General features: G+C 38.5%; 1 protein-coding gene across 2 annotated transcripts in view; it reads right to left on the bottom strand.

The window, feature by feature from the left end:
• Window positions 1-21745, bottom strand: part of wdr35 (WD repeat domain 35) — an 89642-nt gene that overhangs the window by 20803 nt on the left and 47094 nt on the right. For both annotated transcript variants that reach the window (XM_073057012.1, XM_073057013.1), the window contains 9 exons: window positions 20557-20637; window positions 13959-14095; window positions 10837-11040; window positions 10297-10443; window positions 9519-9651; window positions 8202-8312; window positions 6929-7093; window positions 4839-4979; window positions 4517-4673 (listed from right to left, as the gene is read on the bottom strand). In XM_073057012.1, coding sequence (XP_072913113.1) covers window positions 4517-4673; window positions 4839-4979; window positions 6929-7093; window positions 8202-8312; window positions 9519-9651; window positions 10297-10443; window positions 10837-11040; window positions 13959-14095; window positions 20557-20637 — 1276 coding nt within the window. The remainder of the gene's footprint in view (window positions 1-4516; window positions 4674-4838; window positions 4980-6928; window positions 7094-8201; window positions 8313-9518; window positions 9652-10296; window positions 10444-10836; window positions 11041-13958; window positions 14096-20556; window positions 20638-21745) is intronic.

Raw genomic sequence — 21745 nt, 5'->3', positions numbered from 1 at the left:
CGGGCCCTTTTTTTACAGATTTGTCTTTGTAAATATCCTGAATAGTGGGAAGTACACATCTACAGATGCATTAGGCAGTCCACACCTCTCTCTGCAGAGTCCTGAGATTAAGGGAGGTACAATTCCCATACCAAGCAGTAATGCAGCCAGTCAGGATGCTCTCAATTGTGTCCCCATAAAAAGTTTGAGATTTGGGGGGCCCACACCAAACTTCTTCAACCATCTGAGGTGAAAGAGGCACTGTTATGCCTTTTTCACCACACAGCTGGTACATACAGACCACGTGAGATCTTTGGTGATGTTTATGCTGAGTAATTTAAAGCTGTTCACCCTCTAAACCCCAGATCTATTGATGTCAATAGGGATTAGGCAGTCTCTATTCCACCTGTAGTCCACAACCAGCTTCTTGGTTTTTGTGACATTGAGGGAGAGGTTGTTTTCTTAACACCACTGTGTCAGGGTGTCTCTGTAGGCTGCCTTATTATTATTTGAGATTAGGCCAATCAGTGTAGTGTCATCAGCAAATTTATTTAGGAAATTGGAGCTCTGGGTGATGACACAGTCATGGGTATACAGAGTAAAGGAGGGGGCTTAGTACACAGCCTTGAGGGGCAACTGTGTTGAGGGTCAAAGGAATAGAAGTGCAAGGTGGACTTGTAGTCAGTTGTGATATGATTGCCCTGCTACATGCACCTTGTGTCTTTGGTGTCACATAAATGGCAATAAATTCTGTGAATAATTCTGTTTTGCTTCCTAATGGTGTGGGAAAGCACTGGTCTTGCTGACCTGAGAGCTGTTTTACCCTCCCACCCTAAAGGCAGCATCCTGATCTCTGTCACAGTTGGACATCTGTTGTCAACTATGACTTGTGATTGCCCTCACATGGATGTTTAATAATGGTGACTTCCTCAGTGTACCTCTCCATGTAGCTGGTCATGGATCTCACATATTCATCGAAGGTTATTCATTAAGATTCAGTGCAGATTAGGTCTTCCCAGCCCTTCAAGCCATGCTGCCCTGCAAATGCTGATTTAACCCTAGCCTAATTGTGGGATTAACTTATAATGACCAATTAACCTACGAACTGGTAGGTGTTTGGACTGTGGGAGGGAACCACAGCTCCCAGAAGAAACCCACACGGTCATAGGGAAAACATACCAATTCCTTACAGGGAGCAAAAGTAATTGACCCTGGGTCACTGGTACTGTAAAGCGTTGTGCTAACCACTACACTATTGTGCCACTCCATACTGTTAAAAGTGATGTTATAGGTAAGCCACCTCTCTGAACATATTCCAATCTGTTTTCAAAGCAGTCCTGCAATGCTGAAGTAGCTCCTTCTGGCCAGGTCTTTATCTCTGTTTGAACTGATTTGACTAAGCAGGAATTAACAATAGATAAGTGATCAGAGAATCCAATGTGGGTACAAGGAGCAGCACCAGGTCTAATGTGTTCTCACCTCTAGTAGAAAAGTCAACATGTTAATAGAATTTAGGCAGGACTGTTTTTAAGTTGGCATGTTTAAAGTTGACAGCAATAGTAAAGAAACCATTGACTTTTGTGTTTTGCAATTCACTGATGACACCATAGATCTCACACAGCTCTTCCAGCATTAGCAGATGAAGTTGATGATCTCTGTTGGTCAGGGTCGACTATGGATATTGCATCCTAGCTGTCTGTGAGATGCAAGACAAGGCAGTACGATATGGAGAGCAAGCTGCTATCCATGCTGCAGGTTCCCCCTCTCCATGCAGCTGGTGAGTCCACAGGAACAGCACAGACCCATACAGTTTGGCACTAGTGGTGTCGCAGGAGTTGCCAGTCAGCTTTGAACTCTGTTAGACTGCCTTTGGGGCTCCAGCTCTGGATATTTTCTCAGCATTTACTCCTGAAGCCTTCCCCATGAGAGGGTATAGCAGCAAGCCAGCAGAGGTTTGAGGTCAGAATTTTCCTTCTAGATGACGGCTGATGAGCCCCATCTGCCTGAAGTGACTGGTTTTAAGGTGCCAGTAACCTGCCTTTGCCCATTCTCCTGTCAGTAGAAACCATTCCACTGGGCTTAGTAGCTAGGCAACATGTGAAGGCCAGGAGCTGTACTTGGTTATCAGAGGCTATGGGAGCATTAAATAGGTACTGGGAGCTTAGCCCCACTACCTCCCTCAGCTATGACAACCTTAAGGAATGTGTGGTGGGGGGGGGGGGGGGGGAGACAACTGGAATATCTGCAGACACAATCACACTAGCAGTGAACTGCCTCAGTAAATAGAAGTGCCATCCCTTGATCATTAAGGACTCTTCCATAAATGAACAGTGGGTTGTCACTATCAGAGCATTCACACAGCAGTTCTTATTAACGCAGGTACATACATCTCCACCATGGGTCTTGCCAGAGATTGGAGGAATTCTGTTGGCCTGAAAAGAGATGAAACTCTCTAGCTGGACAGCCACTTCAGGTGTTGTATCCTAGAAACATGTTTCTGTGAGAACGAGCATGCAGCTGTCCTTCATCTCACCTGATTCAGACTTAGATGCAGTTAATCCAGTTTATTTTCTGGTGATTGAACATTTGAAAGCAGAGTTGATAGGAAAGCTGGCTTAAATGGGGTTTTGCCTTTAGCCTCGCATGAATCCCAGCACACTTTCTTCTCCTCTGCTTCCTTGTGCACCACCTCCAAGGGCATCAACACAATAAGCCCATGCTGTGGAGCAGATCTGCTGTAAAACAACTTACCACTGCGCTAGACCTGTGTATTTGGTGTTCTTGATATCACAGCCAGATGTCAAAAGAAAAAACATGAGGAATTATCAATCAGTTAAAACAAAGAAGGCAGAAGATTGTATCTAAAAGCTCCTTTGTGCAACAAAACTGGAATTAATTTTACTTCTAAATCCACAGCATATTCCTCCAACCACTTCTAAATCTGCTACTGACCCGCGTGTTGTTTTTGAAAAGAATCTTCAGGCTAACTATTTCAAGAAATCTTAGAAAATGTGGGAGGAAATCCGCATGTCAGACAGCAACTATGGAGAAACAGAATTAATATTTAAGGTTGATGATCTTTCACAGTTAACAGTGGCAAAGTTTAGGCTGATGCAATAATAATATTTCAGTGGTAAATGTAGGTAGCCTTGATGATGAAATACAGAGGTGGGCGATCATCAAAGGATAAAAAGGTGCAGCAAATTTGCCAACAGTCTGGTTCAGGAAGAGGAATGATGTTTGAGAAGAAAATATGATGGGGACAGAACTGAAAACAAACTTTAGTTAGGGCTTGTCATGCACCCAGAGCATAGCCTCCATACATGTTGAAGTTAATGGAAGCAGTTATTAAACCAACCACATGCTGGTGATGCACAAAACCAAATCTTATGTTGAAAGATTTACAAAAAATAGGTGACCTACGGTGGTTTATAATCAAAGTAATTATAGCAAGAAACTTGTTCCAATTCACACATGCAAAAGAATTTACTAACTGCAAATTCTCCAAAATTAATGACTTTTTTCCATCTTGAGAAGGCATAATACAATACAACTGATATAATTTTAAATGTTCAGTTTTCCATTTTAAATGGTTCAAATAAGTTTTTGTCACAGGACATTTCCAAACAGTCTTTTTTTTAAAAAAGTCACTTGGAACTGGATCAGAAAATTCTTGAGTAATGCAAGAACCAAAAATGATCCTTGTTATCATTGCTGCACATAAATAGGCTAGGTATTTTGCATTTACTCTGTTGGACAGAAATTATGATGAAAGATTGAGACGGTCTGTGGGGGTCGATAAGGAAGTAATGACAGGAGAACAGAAATATGATTCTTGGTCATCAGAACCTTGTTTGATTTGAAGGATAAGCCTCAAGATGATTGTATAGAAAAACCCAGTGAAGGAAAAGTTATAGAAAGCCTGGAGTTTGAGGCACTGAAAACAAAATACCCAATTTTAAATGAGTTTAAATAGCAGACTCCAAAGAAAGATGAGGCTACTGCTAGAAGCCTACTTATTGTCAAAACCATAATCTGCCCTTCTGTTTGCCCAGCCATACTGCCAAGGGTTATGAATAGGATCACATCATTTCATTAAAGGGAATGTGTGCTTCTGAAGTGCTGCCCCAAGGAATCAACTGGATTTTGGCATGTCCCTCAGGGTTCACTGGGACTATGGTCTGTGAGGTTGTATTAATAATTTCTAGTTTCTGCTTGCAATGCTTGTTATGCTGTTTCTGAAATAGAGACAGATCAATTATGATGGAGAATGCAATTGCTATTGGTGTACTTTTTTTTTGTACATTCAGAGTTTTGACAGTCTTTGTTTCGACTGTGCTTCTGTTTTGTAACTGCCTGTAAGAAAATGAATTTGGGGTTGTATATACTATACATTGATAAAAGATGTAATTTGAACTTTGCAGCTCAAAGCAAAACTATTCAATATACTTCAATGGAATTTCTGAATCCTGGCAGAAAGAAAGTCATCCCCTGCCCCAGCTGATTAAAACTGCATTCCAACAATAGGTCAGAATACCTGTTTTCATAGCCGCATCTACATAGCCTTCATAAAGCTGACGCTGGGCTAGCAAAAAAAAGTGATAGGCTTCTGCTCCACGCCAAGCATTGTCAATTATGCGATTATCTGACAAAGAGGCATCTTCTTCAAGTAACCCAGCAAGAGCTGTTGTAGCCTGAAACAGTAAAAATTGCATTGTTACATGCTTCATTCTGACAGAATACATTTCACAGAAGCTGCCTGACATTATTAATTTTAATATTTAAACTAATAACTTCATAAAATCAGTTAAACATGTAGAGTCACAATCTGGAATTAATAGTGATTTAGAATGCATTACCTCTGATTTCTTGCCTTTTAATTTTGCTCTTTGTGTATTCTTCATCTGTTCATGGTAATCTTCTATGAGTAATGCAGCCAGTACATAAAGTTTTTTAACACGTAAAGGTTTGGTTCTCTTTTTTGCTTCTTCCTCTGCAATCTAAAGGCAAGTACCATGTAACTGACTTTGGGAGAACAAAACAAAATACAAATTTGGGACATTATCAGATGTACAACAAACTGCCTGAGCTAACTTTATTTGTAGCCAATAGCTATCCAGAAGACAATTCACACGTAATAATGAGGCATTTTTTTTTTAAACTTGAAGTGCTAGCTCTTCATTCTTAGCTGTTTTGTAGGATCAAAGATGACTTGCTTTCATTTTGTGGATTCTGATGAAGCAGATGAAAAGCAGGATGTGCTTGATTGGACAAAGTGAGTAGTCTGGGAGGTGGTGCACTCCTCCTGCCATTTACACTGAACTCCTGTATGCTCTAACAAAAAAGACTAAAGATGTGTTCACTGCCATCCTGAATGTTCTCTCTCCATGATGTCCACAAACCTACTGGAGTGTAGAAGGGATAGGGTCATACTAACCCAAAACTTTACTGGACATACAAATCATAGAAAGTCAGAATGCCTGCATCTGTTTTCTGACTGCTCAAATCAAAGCCACCACTTACAAAACACATGGCAGAATTGTAACTATCGTCAGCTTGCCTGGATTAGTACTACTCTATCAAGACTAAGGAATGTCAACATCATACTTTTCCATTTGCCCCTTCCTAAAGTCTGTGCAGTCATCAAAAGACAATGTTGGTGCTCAGCAACACCAATAAGGGTAACAGGTATCACCTGCTTGTATATTTCTAAGTTAAATGGCAGTATATGCTAGTAGAGCTGCAGATAGGGTGACAAATGACTGCTGGTATTCATAATTCAGAGCTTTGAGAATAAAATTTGAGGTCATGGTTTGGTTGTACAGGACAATTGGTGAGGCAGCACTTTGACTACTGTGTTCAGTTTTAGTCACCCTGCTAAAGGAAAGATGTTATTAAACTAGAAATCGTGCAGAAAAGATTTACATGGATGATGCCAGGGCTTGAGGGACTGATTTATAGGGAGAGGTTGGATGAACTAGGACTTTATTCCTTGGAGAGTAGGAGACTGAGAGGTGGTCTTGGAGCTGTACAAAATCATGAAGGGCATAGATAGGGTCAAAGCATTCAATCATTTAACCCCAGAATTGGAGAATCAAGAAATAGAGGACAGGTTTAAGGTGAGAAGGGAAAAATTCAAGAGAAACTTGAGGGGCAACTTTACACAAGGGCGATATCTATCTGGATCAGCTTTCAGAGGAGGGCAGGTAGAATAACTTCTAAAAGATAGTTGGATAGGTACATTAATGGAAAAGGCTTGAAAGGTTAGGGACTAAATGCTGTCAAATGGGACTTGCTTGGGTGTCATGGATCAGTAGGACCTGTTTGTGCTGTATAACTATGAACTGGAAACGTACTAATATTTCCATTATGTCAAAAGTTTGGAATAATTTCTCAGATCCTTCACCGCAACTGATCACAGCAGTTTAGGAATATGGTCCACCAGCACCACCTTAAAAGGCAATTAGTGATTGGCAATGCATTCTAGTCTCACTATTTGGGCCCACAATCCACAAATGAATGGGGGGAAAAAAGCTGTTTGCCTATGAACAGAAGACCTATAATAATCAGGACAGTGACAAATAAATTAATGAATTGTGCACCAGCAGGTCACATTGAATTGATATTCAATATGTATCATTTGATTAAATGTAACTATCTGTTACCAAATCATTCCAGAAGTCAATGCATTTAAACAAGACAATAATATTCAATGACAAAATCTGCATTTAAACAGGACAATAATATTCAATGACAAAATCTGCATTTAAACAGGACAATAATATTCAATGACAAAATCCTCATAACAAATTTTATAAATTAGAATCTAATTTGTTTAATGATGTAAAGGGCAACATTTAAATGTTAAGATATGAATATATAAAACACTTAACTCAATTTTGATTTCTTGTAAATGAATAATGTAAATAGTAAAAGATTATTCCTTTACCTTAAACATGAGCTTTGCAGCATCAAGAAAATGATGGGCCTTTCGATAAAGCTCAATGGCTTCCAAGAGCTTATTCTTCTCCAACAAATGAGATGCATACTTAGCCAAAAGGGATCCAATTTCTTTCATATTGTGATTCTTAGCCAATTCAACAGCCTTATTCCACTGAATTTTTAATAGAAAATATTATTAATTAATCCTTCTGATGAATCAAATGCACTAATAAAATGGGCTCTAAAGATAAGTAGATAATTTGACTGTTTTAACAATAGTACAGATTTGATCGGTTGAATGGTTAAACTTTTATTTAGGTTGGAGGTGTTGTGGATAGTGTGAAGAGCTGTCAGAGGACATTGATAGGATGCAAAACTGGGCTGAGAAGTGGCAGATGGAGTTCAACCCAGATAAGTGTGAAGTGGTTCATTTTGGTAGGTCAAATATGATGGCATAATATTGTATTAATGGTAAGACTCTTGGCAGTGTGGAGGGTCAGAGGGATCTTGGGGTCCGAGTCCATAGGACACTCAAAGCAGCTGTGCAGGTTGACTCTGTGGTTAAGAAGGTGTATGGTGTATTGGCCTTCATCAATTGTGGAAATGAATTTAGGAGCCATGAGGTAATGTTGCAGCTATATAGGGCCCTGGTCAGACCCCACTTGGAGTACTGTGCTCAGTTCTGGTCGCCTCACTACAGGAAGGATGTGGAAGCCATAGAAAGGGTGCAGAGGAGACTTAAAGGATGTTGCCTGGATTGGGGAGCATGCCTTATGAGAACAGGTTGAGTGAACTCGGCCTTTTCTTCTTGGAGCAATGGAGGATGAGAGGTGACCTGATAGAGATGTATAAGATGATGAGAGGCATTGATCGTGTGGATAGCCAGAGGCTTTTTACCAGGGCTGAAATGGTTGCCACAAGAGGACACAGGTTTAAGGTGCTAGGGAGTAGGTACAGAGGAGATGTCAGTGGTAAGTTTTGTACTCAGAATGGTGAGTACGTGGAATGGGCTGCCGGCAACAGTGGTGGAAGCGGATATGATAGGGTCTTTCAAGAGACTTCTGAAAATAGGTACATGGAGCTTAGAAAAATAGAGGGCAATGGGTAAGCCTAGTAATTTCTAAGGTAGGGACATGTTCGGCACAACTTTGTGGGCTGAATGGCCTGTATTGTGTTGTAGGTTTTCTATGTTTCTATTTCAGCAAATGTAAAATGGAAATACTCAGTAGAAAACAATGTCTTAAAATGATACATTACTGTTATTTACAGTATTATCCCACCTGATTCAGATGGATACAGGTTTCAACAGCAGCTTTGGCTTGGTTACACTTCAAGAACGCAAATACGGCTTGCTCACACATGCCTACGGTGACAAACATGTGAGCTATTTCCTGTGGGGGGGGAAATATCAAAGAATTCACAATCTGTTTTTTTTTAAATGTCAACTATATAAAGGGTGCAGTACTGATCTTGCTGATTCAAGAAAATTCCTTTAAAAATTCTTAATTCTTTGAAAGAATTAAAATCTAATTTGAACTGGACCAATGTTGATATTAAATTTATGTAACAGAAATGGCACGTCTTTCTTATGGTGTGAATAATGTTAGTAATTTTTATATCATGTATTCAAATAAACTAGTTCAAGTTTACTTAAAACTCGAAGCAATTTCTTTTCCATCCTAACTGTAGAAAGAAAAATTAAATGAAATCAACTTGTGTAAACATCTGCATGTTCTGCACTTAAATTCAATTACTCATTTAAATGACATCAAATGAAAATCGGGTAGCACTGAAAACATTATTTTAGAAAGGGGGAAAATCCTTCCTAGTGAAATTAATGGAACTGTATCCTCTGAAAATCTGAATGCAAATTGATTGTGTGAATACACCACAACCCTTTAAGAAATACAGCTAACTTTAAAAATTCAGCATCAGCTAAATTAATCAGTCAATTGCATTTAATCACCATATAAGTAAACTAACTTTAAGAACTCTTATCTTATTATTTCATTTGTTAGTTATTGCTATTTGCATTTGTACAGTTTGTTCATCCAGTTTACAGCAACACACCCTTCCTGCCAAAGGGTCTTAACCTGAAATGTTGACTGTACTCTCCGCCCCCCCCCCCCCCCCACCCACCAGATGCTGCTTGGCTGCTGAGTTCCTCCAGCATTTTGTGTGTTGCTTGGATTTCCAGTATCTGCAGATTTTCTCTTGTTTGTGATCCTGTTTACCATTACTGTTCTATAGATTTGCTAAGTACGCCCACAGGAAAAAGAATCTTGGGGCTGTATGTGATGACATGTATGTACTTGGATAATAAATTTTTACTTTGAACCATGTATCCAAATCACCTAGTTTGATAAATTATGAGCAATTGGTGAGCAACGTATAAATATCTACAAAATGCCTTTGCATTAATAAGTACCATAGATTTAAATTGTTTTTTCAAATAAAGATGGATTAACTATTTAAATTAAATAAGTTTACATTTGTAATTTGATTTACCAGTTACAACAACAAAATTAGCTCCTTTAACATTTAACGTGTCACATCTTTAAACTTCATTCTGACAAGAATGCATTATTTTCACTTACAGTTAGTAGTTTATTATTTTCTGGAAGGGCATTAGCCAGTTTATCCAAACCATCATAATCTTCAAGCATGTAGTAACATTCTGCCAGTCGCTCCTGATTTCGGCCTTGAACATAATATTGAACAGCATTCATCCTATCAACATAAAAGGATTTTAAATTGCACCTTTTCTGAATGACAATTTGTATCTGAAATTTCCATATAGTATCTGCTTAAATAGTTAGCTACAAGTATCAATATGATTAAAGAGAATAAAAATATATACTTTGTACAAAATTTGCATTACTCTGTGGTATACATAAAAATACAAATTTTATAAACACAAGACTGGAATTAGTAAATTCTTTGAGTACTTAATGGTTCCAGTTAGCCTGTATTCCCTATGGCTTTTTGGTCTAGAAACATAGTGACTGGTCAAATTTCTATTGGGAAAGGATATATAGGGACATTAACACATTTACAATATGGAAACATAAGTATTGGAAAGGTAGCTTACATGGAGCAATGGTCTAATGTATATGACAGTATACCTTTGGCATATTTCACTACCAAATGTACACAGTCACTGAAAATCTCTTAAAGTTATAACATACAGTTGGCAAGAATTCCTTTCAGAAGACAAGTAGAATCACCAGAAGAAATTGTACAAATAGTGATAATAGAGATCCTAGAAAAACTTTATTAATTTTGCATAGATTGACAAGACTATATCCACGGAATACCAGGACTCTTAAATTTATTTCTAATTTAATTTTCTTGTAAGTACAAACATCTTGTTACCATTTCTGACGATCCGCAAAATAGTCTCCAATAGCATTATAGGCCTGCTCGAGCAGAGCATCGTCAGCGCCACCAGAGCCTGTCTTTAGTAATTGCAATACTCGAAACCAATCTCCCAACTTGATCCTTAGATCAATGGCCAGGTCTCTAAAGAAAGAATTGATAATAATTGTGAATAGGCATGAAGTATATTCTCCATAAATGCTTGCTACTGCCAAAACTAATCAAATAATTTAAAAGATATGATATTGGAATTGGCTTTTGATTGTTAGATGTACTGAGTTATAGTAAAAAATGTTTGCAAACCATCCGTACAAACAATGTTTTAAAAAAAATTAAACAGTGCAACACTGTGAACTAGATGGGATGCACACCCACAACCCCCAACTAGGGATCCCCAGCTTAGGCCATAGGCTACAAGGTCACAAATGATCTTCTCAATTCTATATTCCCCTATAATTCAAAATCCTTGTACATTTAATGACCTAGCTCCCAATGCAATAGAGAATTCTGAAGAATACTCATCAGTATTGTCAACACCTTCTATCCATGTTTAAATACATTCTCTCAGCTTCCTCAAATCTTCCAAAATAAGCTGCAACTTCTGCTTGTTTCATGGATTCACTCTGAAGATTTCCTAGCCGTTTTACAAACTCAATTCCTTGGTAATCTTTACAACGGACAAAGGCCTGTTCTGCTGTCTTAAGGTCAAGTCTCTGTAGAGCAGCTTCTGCAAGCAGGCGCCTAAAATGTGAGATGAAAGTTTTTTTTTTTAGCAAACAGGAATCAGTTACACATATATTACACATAGAAAAGCACATAATTGCACTAGGGTAAAAGCTCATTAAGTTAATACTGGAAAAAATGCATCACGGTTAGCTAGTGCTTTAAAAATAAATAACCAACTTTGTTACAATTATGTACAAGGTATTACAGCATTATAGATACCAACCATCTGCAAACATGTGCAATGGAAATAATGTTATAAATTATACACTTATACAATATTCCCTCTATCTAATGATAGTACATACAGGACGTTAACTTAAATCATTCAGTTCCTTCAAGTATGCTGAAAACAATGAAGATTGGTTGCCAAGATTTTCTTGAGGCTGTTCACACTTCTCTCACTTTTAACATTTCCTGATTCAAAAGCAAGATAAATGTAAAGTTGAACTGAAGTTTTAAAAGTATATGTATTATATTCCGTTACAGTTATTGATATTATAACTAATTCATCAGTATGTCTGCAATGCCACAAGGCAGTGCCCCATCACTGCAAGGATGATTAGATATGATTAATAAATATTAGCCTTGCCAGAGATGCCTGTGTCCTGCCTCTAAAGCATGTTTGGTTTGTATGCAGTTTTGTACAAACATCATTTCCTATTTGTAAGCTGTCCTTTTACATCATTGCCTACACAAGTTAATTTGGATTTCAACTTGGAGTAAACACGGTAAAAAGAAATATCTCCATTCACTCTTTAGTTGCCCTTAAAACAGCAATACCTGTGAGTCTTAAGTTTTCTTAATATTGGTAAACATTTAATATTTTGAAGTAAGTAAGTATTGTTTATTGTTCATCACTATTGTTATGCCACAATTTCACTCTAGTCCATGGCATGGCTATAAGATGTTGCAAGTGTGTATTACTTTGTTTAACGCTGACTGTGAGAATAATAATAGTATATTCAGGTGTGTAAGGATTCTGTTTTGAATCCATGTTTTACTTTCAGCATTTATTCAACTTTCAAACTGTTTTCTAATTTTAAAAACTCCAAAGAAAGCTCCTGGCTCACGTGATTTTTAAGATGGTGTTTAACTCCCTACCTAGCTCTGTACACAGTGCACTGAGGGCAGTAGAGCTCACATCTCATAAATAAATAAATAAATAAAAGCCAAATCAAATATGGTTTCATTAAGGATTAATGCCACTGACATAAAATAATCAAATTCCATAAAAATAAAACAAGCTTATTCTGGGATACTATCTAAACAATAAAATGTACATTACTTAAGTTTGTTTTCCTTAACTTGCATTTCCCAGACATCTACACTCTACCAGTTCTATTACTGTACTGGATCTTTGGGTTCATTGTAAATGGTGTACATAGTACCGCAGTTCTATAGAAAGTTCCAGGACCTCCAAAGTATTGTGTACAGGAGTTGGGATATTATGTTGAAGTTGAGTGTGACAATCTGGAGTATTGTCTGCAGTTTTGGTCACCCATCTACAGCAGAGATATCAGTAAAACTGAGAAAATACAGAAACAATTTACAAGGATTTTAATGGAACTTGAGTAGCTGAGTCATAGTGAAAGATTGAATAGGTTAGGACTTTATTTCCTGAAGCTTAAGAGAATGAGGGGAGATTTTACAGAGTTAGACAAACTTGAGGGGTATAGATGGGGTAAATGCAAGCTGGCTTTTCTCACTGAGGTTGGGTGAGACTAAAACTATTGGTTATTGATTAAGGGTGAAATACTTAAAGGGAACCTGATTTGGAAATGTACTTGTAATAACAAAATAGCATTTTTTATCTGTAACAAAATGGAACCTGTATTGTACCAGAGTGTTTTACTCAGTGTCCATGCAACCTAATGCCAATGGAACTTGATTCCTTGACAAACTGTAGGCCCGCAGATGTATTACCTGAAGAATGCCAAGAACATAGATTAAGCAGAAGGACAGAATGCACACTTTGTTTGAACAGAGGTGTGGGTAGCTGTACCTGCATATAAAGGAGAGACAATACAATTTTTTTGGGAAGCTGTTACCTGCTCGTGTTCGGTGCTAGTCTTCCCTTGCTGCAAGTAAAATAAGTGTGCTCATGATTGATCCACTCTGAGCTATTTGTTGTTTGTTACGTGACATAGCAATAAGGTGCTTGAGAAGGTGGTGGGGGTGGTACTTCTTCATATTGAGGGTGGTGAACAAGCTGCCAGTGGAAATTATGGATGTGGGTTTGATTTCAATATTTAAAAGAAATTTGGATAAGTACATAAATGGGAGAGGTTTGGAGGGTGCAGGTCACTGGGACTTAAGACAGAATAGCAGTTTGGCATTGACTAGATGGGCCACAGGGCTGATTTCTGTGCTGTATGACTATGACCTACTGTAGGAACAGCAATATCTTTGCAGATCATAATGATCATAAACTTTGGAGAGAATGAAATACAAAAGGTAACTTGTTAATCTTCTGCAATGTTAACTCTTACCCTGTCTTAAGTTGATGTGAAGGAGACAGATGCAGTAGACATTAAAGGATCACACTAAATTCTCATCAGTAAAAAATTGCTATTTACCCATAAAGGGATATTTTGTTTCTAGGTTAAATCCAATGTTGTTTTGAACTAAGTTCTACATTTTGGAGAATTATAATTACTTTCTCCAGTAAAATCTAAAATAAAACAAAGATTTTAAGGGACAGGAGTCAAAAGGAAAACAAACCTGAGAATACATGTTAGGACAAGTGCTTGTACACCACAGAAGAAGACAATTAATCAGAGATCTGTTATTTCCTCTGAAACACTCTGTTATCAGCCACTCTCTCCCTGTGCCTCTCATACAATAACAAAAGTGACAATAATCCAATCAAGTGCAAACATTGGATAATACATAACATAAGCAATGAAGCATTATTGCCTCTATTTCCTTCTCACCAAAGTCTAGGATGTGGGTTCTCTTCAATGAATGTGCAAGCATCTTCTATGCCTACAGTTTCAATCAGACTTCGACTATCACGTAGTGAACGGATTTCAAAATTAATAATATAGTCTTTGTTGGGTTGGCTTGGCTCCTGAGAGAATAATAAAGATGATTAACTGAATTCACAAAACAAATAACTACAACATTTTTTCATTTGGCTTTAAACATTCATGATATAAAACTCCTAGGAGTGCATGAACAACCAGTTGTAATATTACTGCTGTGTGGTAAAGATGAAAATAACATCATTATTCTGCATAAATTAAGTCTCTGGCCTTAGTCAGCCTTTGGTGGGAAGGTCAATGCTTTTCCTCTTAAAAATGAAGGAATACAAAAGAGAAGGTTAAGCTATGATCAATTCCTTATGATAACCCAAAACCCTGCATGATTGAGGAATATTTTAGTATCATATTAATGCATTTGTCATGGATGGCAATAAAAAAACAATGTTAAGCACAGCATAATCCAACAAATTTTATTTTCTAAAGTTGCACTTCACTACAAGACAAATGTAAATCCAGAAAATGGTACATTAGTAAAGTATGTGCATTCACTACTGCACCTGCTCAGCACTACTTCCAAATTAGTTAAATCGCGTGCCTGAATCTAGCATTATGACCTCTTCAGAAACCTAAAGCCAGAACTAGAGAGCACATCCTCAAAATTGAGGGGGTGACCTTTTAGAACAGAGGAAAGAATAATTTTTTAGCCAGAGAGTAGTGAATCTGTGGAATGCTCTGCCACAGACTGTAGCAGAGGCCAAGTCCGTGGGTATATTTAATAGTATCCTGATTGATCAGGGTATCAAAGGATATGGCGAGAAGGCAGATGTATGGTGTTGGGTGGGATCTGGGATCAGTCATGATGGAATGGCAGTGCAGACATGATGGGCAGAATGGGCTAATTTGGCTCCTATGTCTTATGGTCTAATCCACTCCCCCTTCCGATAGTCAGATTCAGTTTAACACAATTTTCACCATGTGCACCAGTAATTTTTATTGGGGTTACAGGGTAAGGAAAAGTAGGATCAGGTTTTCTTGGGAAAAGGTTAAACAAGCTATGACTTTAATATATTGGTCTTTTTTTTCCCAAACCAGGAAATGTTTGCTGGAAGACCTTGATCTGTGTTAAACATATACAAAACACCTACATTCAGTGGCCACTTTATTAGGTAGTTCCTATACTAATAGTGACCCCTGAGTGCATGTCTATGGCATTCTGCTGCTGCAGCCCATCTACCTCAAGGTTCAATGTGTTGTGCATTCAGATATGCTCTGCTGCACAGCTCAGTTGTTATGCATGTTAATTTGAGTTGGCGTCATTTTCCTGTCAGCTAGAACTAGTCTGTCCATTCTCCTGACCTCACTCATTAACATAATTTTCACCCACATAACTGCCACTCACTGGACTCTCACCAATCTCTGTAAACTCTAGACATGGTTGTGCATGAACATTCCAGGAGATCAGCCGTTTCTGCAATGTGCAAACCATCCCATCTGGCACAGTCAAAATCACTTGGATCACATTTCTTCCCCATTCTGATATTTGGTCTGAAAAACAACTGAAACTCCCAACTCTGTCTGCATGCTTTTATGTATTGAGTTGCTGACACATGATTGGCTGATTAGATATTCTCAAGATCGAACGGGTGGCTTAAATTGATGAAGCTACTAATGCCCTCTCCTTTTACTGTCTCTTTAATATAGTTATGCACTTTCTTACTATTTTCCCATTCTCTTAATACTGAATCTGGCTCCACGCAACCAAATAGGCAACTTCTTTGATTGCAGAAAATAACTTGCTTCCACTGTGATCTTGAAATGATTGAAGTGTGTTGTGCAGGAAATGCAAACTCCTGTAGAGGTGGGGCAAATGGTGCTTGACAAGAGTGGGTGAGGGAGTTCTTTAGGATGCCATACACACTTCCCCTATTTGCATGTGGCCTCCTTGTACTCCCTTTACAAAGAGGAGGTTGGTGGGAGGTGTGAGGAGACCAGGTGTCCGGTAACCTAGGCTTGATTCTGACCTCTGTGCAATCTGTATGAAGTTTGTACACCTTGTATGTGACCTCAGAGGATTTTCCCCAGGCATTCCAGTTTCTTTCCACATCACGGATGTGTCGGGGATGATGGCAGAGCAGTGACGGCTGAAGGTTCTGGGAATAGTTCACAAGGTGCAGGATGGATATGTTCCATAGTAAGAAGTTCTCAAATGGCAGGGCTAGGCAACTGTGGTTGACAAAAGTAGTTAAGGACTGCATAAAAGCCAAAGAAAGGGCATACAATGTAGCAAAGCTGAGTAGGAACTTGGATGATTGTAAAGTTTTTAAAATCCAAATGGCAACTAAAAAATCTTTAAGAAGGGAAAAGATAAAATATGAGGGCAAACTAGCCAATAATATAAAGCAGGATACCAAGACTTTTTTTTCCAGTTATATAAAGAGTAAAAAGGAAGTGAGAGTTGATATTGGACCACTAGAAAAAGCTGCTGGTGGGGGACAAAAAAATGGCAGATGAACTTAATAAATACTTTGTATCAGTTTTCACTGTGGAAGACACTAGCAGTGTGCCAGAGGTCTGTGAGTGTCGGGGAACAGCAGAGAGTGCCATTGCCATTACAAAGGAAAAATTGCTAAGCAAACTCAAAGGTCTTAAGGTGGATAAGTGACCTGGACCAAATGGACTACTTTTCCAGAGTTTTGAAAGAGGTTGCTGAGGAGATAGCAGAATCATTGGTTATGATCCTTCAAGAATCATTTGATTCCAGCATGATTCTAGAGGACTGGAAAATTGCAAATGTCACTCCACTCAAGAAGAAAGGAAGGCAAAAGAAATGAAATTATAGGCCAGTTAGCCTAACCTCAGGGGTTAAAAAAAGTGCTGGAATCTATTATTAAGGATGAGATGTCTGGATACTTGGAGACTAATGATAAAATAAGTCAAAGCTGGCTTGGTTTCTGTGAAGGGAAATCTCGCCTAACAAATTTGTTAGGAATTCTTTGACGCAGTAACAAGCAGGGTGGACCAAGGAGAAGGAGTGGACGTCATTTACTTGGATTTTCAGAAGGCATTTGATAAGGTGCCACACGAGGCTGCTTAAAATAAAATACTATGCTGTTACAGAAAAGATACTGGCATGGACAGTGGAATGGCTGACAGGCAGGAGACAGTGAGTGAGAATAAAAGGGGGGCCTTTTCTGGTTGGACGCCAGTGACTAGTGGTGTTCCTCGGGACAATATCGGGACTGCTACTTTTTACACTGTTTGTCAGTGATTTAGATAATGGAATTAATGGCTTTGTGGCAAAGTTTGCAGATTATATGAAGACAGGTGGAAGAGTATGTAGTGCTGAGGAAACAGTGATTGCAGAAGGACTTGGACAAATTGGAAGAATGGGCAAAATGGTGGCAGATGGAATACAGTATTGGGAAATGTACGAAAATGCATTTTGGTAAAAGGAACAAAAGACAAGTTAGTCAATGATAGATTGAACCAGATGAGGTGGAGATGATGGGTAAATGAAGCCAGGCCAGGGAGGAGGAAGAGGAGAGTTTTGAGATATTGTGTATTGAATGATAGATGGAAACTGAGAAGCAACTCAAAAAAAAAAAAAATCAAGTCTGTAAAGAGTACACTGTGTTATTTCCCAGGGAATATGTATAGGAATATGGCTCTTAAGCAATGACCTAGCCTGAATTATGCAATTTCAAAATTCCAATGAAATGATAAATATAAAATGAGGTGAAGCGAAACATCCTATCAGAGAGGTTCTCTACCTCGCCCTCCTTACAACTGTAAAGTAACATCCATTTTCTCTTTCCCAGTTTTTACAAAAGAATCAATCTAAAATGCTCATTCTTTCTACTTCCACAGATGCTACCAGACTTGCTCAGTGTTTCCAGCAGCTTTTTATATTTGTTCAAATTGAATAGTTGCAAATGTTGATAATTATTTAAATATAGAAGAAAAAGTTTTACGAAGTGAAAGTTGGGGCAAAGCTAACTTGATTGCTTTTAAGCATTGAACTGTGCAGAAAAATAGTTCTATTTTAGTACAAGTTGAATTGCTTTCTGGATATACATTAGTCTTGTAGTGAAGTGAAAGTTTAGAAAATAAAATAAATTAGATTAGGCTCTGCTTAGCATATTGTTTTTTTTATTGCCAGGTCAGTACACTGTTAACCTGATGTACTCGATACTTCAATGGAGCACACAAATATACTCCAATTTTCCAGTGTTCTGTCAGTGCAATCCACCCTTTGAACCAACTTGTGCCAGTTTACACCTGATGCCTCAATGAAATCAATGGGAAGAGGTGACTGAACCGATTTTATTCAGTTTTGTTTAATAGTTTAAATTAGTTTTGTTCAGTTTATACTTAATTGTTTTTATTATTTAAATTTCATTTTTACAATATTTATTGATATTCCTAGGTACGTTTGCACACTTGTGATTACCAGCCAAATGATGGAACAGCATTTGATCTATCATTATAAAGTTAACCTACTGGAAATAAACAATAAATTTTGACAAAGGTTTGACAAACCTTATTGAATTTTTTGAAGTAGTTACGAGGAATGTTGACGAGGGTAAGGCAGTGGATGTAGTCTATATGGACTTCAGCAAGGCCTTTGACAAAGTTCCACATGGAAGGTTAGTTAAGAAGGTTCAGTCGTTAGGTATTAGTGCTGGAGTAATAAAATGGATTCAACAGTGGCTAGATGGGAGATGCCAGAGAGTAGTGGTGGATAATTGTTTATCGGGATGGAGGCCGGTGACTAGCGGGGTGCCTCAGGGATCTGTTTTGGGCCCAATGTTGTTTGTAATATACATAAATGATCTGGATGATGGGGTGGTAAATTGGATTAGTAAGTATGCTGATGATACTAAGGTAGGAGGTGTTGTGGATAATGAAGTGGGTTTTCAAAGCTTGCAGGGAGATTTATGCCGGTTAGAAGAATGGGCTGAACGTTGGCAGATGGAGTTTAATGCTGAGAAGTGTGAGGTTCTACATTTTGGCAGGAATAATCCAAATAGAACATACAGGGTAAATGGTAGGGCATTGAGGAATGCAGTGGAACAGAGAGATCTAGGAATAACAGTGCATAGTTCCCTGAAGGTGGAGTCTCATGTAGATAGGGTGGTGAAGAAGGCTTTTGGAACGCTGGCCTTTATAAATCAGAGCATTGAGTACAGAAGTTGGGATGTAATGTTAAAATTGTACAAGGCATTGGTAAGGCCAAATTTGGAATATTGTGTACAGTTCTGGTCACCGAATTATAGGAAAGATATCAATAAATTAGAGAGAGTGCAGAGACGATTTACTAGGATGTTACCAGGGTTTCAGCACTTAAGTTACAGAGAAAGGTTGAACAAGTTAGGTCTCTATTCATTGGAGCGTAGAAGGTTGAGGGGGGATTTGATCGAGGTATTTAAAATGTTGAGAGGGATAGATAGAGTTGACGTGAATAGGCTGTTTCCATTGAGAGTAGGGGAGATTCAAACGAGAGGACATGATTTGAGAGTTAGGGGGCAAAAGTTTAAGGGAAACACGAGGGGGTATTTCTTTACTCAGAGAGTGATAGCTGTGTGGAATGAGCTTCCTGTAGAAGTAGTAGAGGCCAGATCAGTTGTGTCATTTAAGGTAAAATTGGATAGGTATATGGATAGGAAAGGAGTGGAGGGTTATGGGCTGAGTGCGGGTAGGTGGGACTAGGTGAGATTAAGAGTTCGGCACGGACTAGGAGGGCCGGAATGGCCTGTTTCCGTGCTGTGATTGTTATATGGTTATATGGTTATATGGTTATAAGAGGGCATTCATCTCTCATAACCTGTAAGTACAAAGATCTTCATTTTAACATCCCCAACCATATGATAAGCTAAAATCAAGGATAGGTTTGCTAAAAATTTAAGGTATCAAGTTTTATGTTCAGAATTGAAAAGGATACATTTTGAACTTTAATCAGATTCCCAGTGCAACCATGTACTGCTTCATCTATAACACTTCAATCTCACTCTTTTCTCCCCTCCCTCTCAAGTGTGGCTCTGCCTACACCACCCAAGACCATCAATCTCTATTTTGCTGGGGTTTCAGGCACACTCCCTACAAAATTAAGCATTCAAAAATATCCACATTTTTTACAGAATAAGCCACAGATTAGCATTGGCTGCAGGATGTAATGGATAAATATTAAGCAAATCAGTAATGAAAGTGAAAACATCAAATACATACGTAAACCATATTCCTCATTCGTATTATTCTGTTAAATTTAACAAATTTTGTTGATAGAGCATGGTAACAGGCCCTTCTGGCAGAATGAGCCCACGCCACTCAATTGCACCCATGTGATCAATTAACTTACTAATCATATGCCTTTGGAATGCAGAAGGAAACCAGAGGAAAACCCATCAGGTAGGGGAGAACATACAAACTTTTTTACAGATAGCGGCAGGTATTGAACCCCAATTGTTGACATTGTAATAGCATTACGCTAACCACTGCTGTTATGCCAATGATTTACTTGATCCATGATAAATATTTCATCAAAAATTACCTTCAGTATCTCATCCAAAAGTACAGACTTGATTTCCAGATTTTCAAAACTGCATATATACCCAGATGTTTGAATTGGTTCCTATGACAGACAGACAGACATACTTTATTGATCCCGAGGGAAATTGGGTTTCATTACAGTCGCACCAAGAATTGTGTAGAAATATTGCAATATAAAACCATAAATTAATAAGTAAATAATGCCAAGTGGAAATTAGTCCAGGACCAGTCTATTGGCTCAGGGTGTCTGACACTCCGAGGGAGGAGTTGTAAAGTTTGGCTACAGGCAGGAATGACTTCCTATGACGCTCAGTGTTACATCTCGGTGGAATGAGTCTCTGGCTGAATGTACTCCTGTGCCTAACCAGTACATTATGGAGCGGATGGGAGACATTGTCCAAGATGGCCTGCAACTTGGACAGCATCCTCCTTTCAGACACCACCGTCAGAGAATAGAACAATGAATAGAAGGAATAACAATGAATAGAACAAAAAAAGTATTAAAACATCAAATAACACTAGGAGCTCAAAACTCCATTTTAAGCTACACCCTGCTATACCTTGCAAGTAATTACTAACATCTTTGATCATTTACCAAATATATCAAAAATTGCATTTAAAAAGCAGTATTATCATAAAGATCAGCCAACTAACATGTTAGTCAAGTTGGAAACAGGCCCTTTGGCCCAACTGGTCCATGCTAACCACATCATATTCCCTGCTAGCCTGCATTAGCCCCATAACACTCAAAGTCCCTTTCCTCCACGTACCCATCCAAATGCCTCTTAAATTTACCCAACTCGATGACTTCCTCTGGCACTTAAACCAAGTACACACTACTGTCTGTGTAAAGAAGTTACCACTCAGGTCTCTTAAATTTCTCCCCTTTTATCTTGCATCTACGCCCTTCCATTTTGGACTTCCCAGTCCCAGGGAAAAGGCTATGACCACACACCTTATCCATACTCTTCCTTTTCCTGCAGTTCAGGGATTAAAGTTCCAGTGTGGCCAACCTTTTCCTATAACCCAGGCTCTCTAGTCCAGGCAGCAACCTCATAAATCTCTGCATCCTCTCCAGCTTGACAATGTCTTTCCTACAACAAGGAGTCCAAAAATATATACAATACTCCAAGTACAGCCTCATCAATGACTGATACAACTGCAACATAATGCAGCTTCTACTAAGGTGC

This window comes from Hemitrygon akajei, chromosome 9 (genome assembly GCF_048418815.1).
Source record: "Hemitrygon akajei chromosome 9, sHemAka1.3, whole genome shotgun sequence".
In the NCBI taxonomy this organism is placed as follows: domain Eukaryota; kingdom Metazoa; phylum Chordata; class Chondrichthyes; order Myliobatiformes; family Dasyatidae; genus Hemitrygon; species Hemitrygon akajei.
Note: the sequence above shows the minus strand (reverse complement) of the source record. Positions and strands in the feature narration are given on the sequence as shown.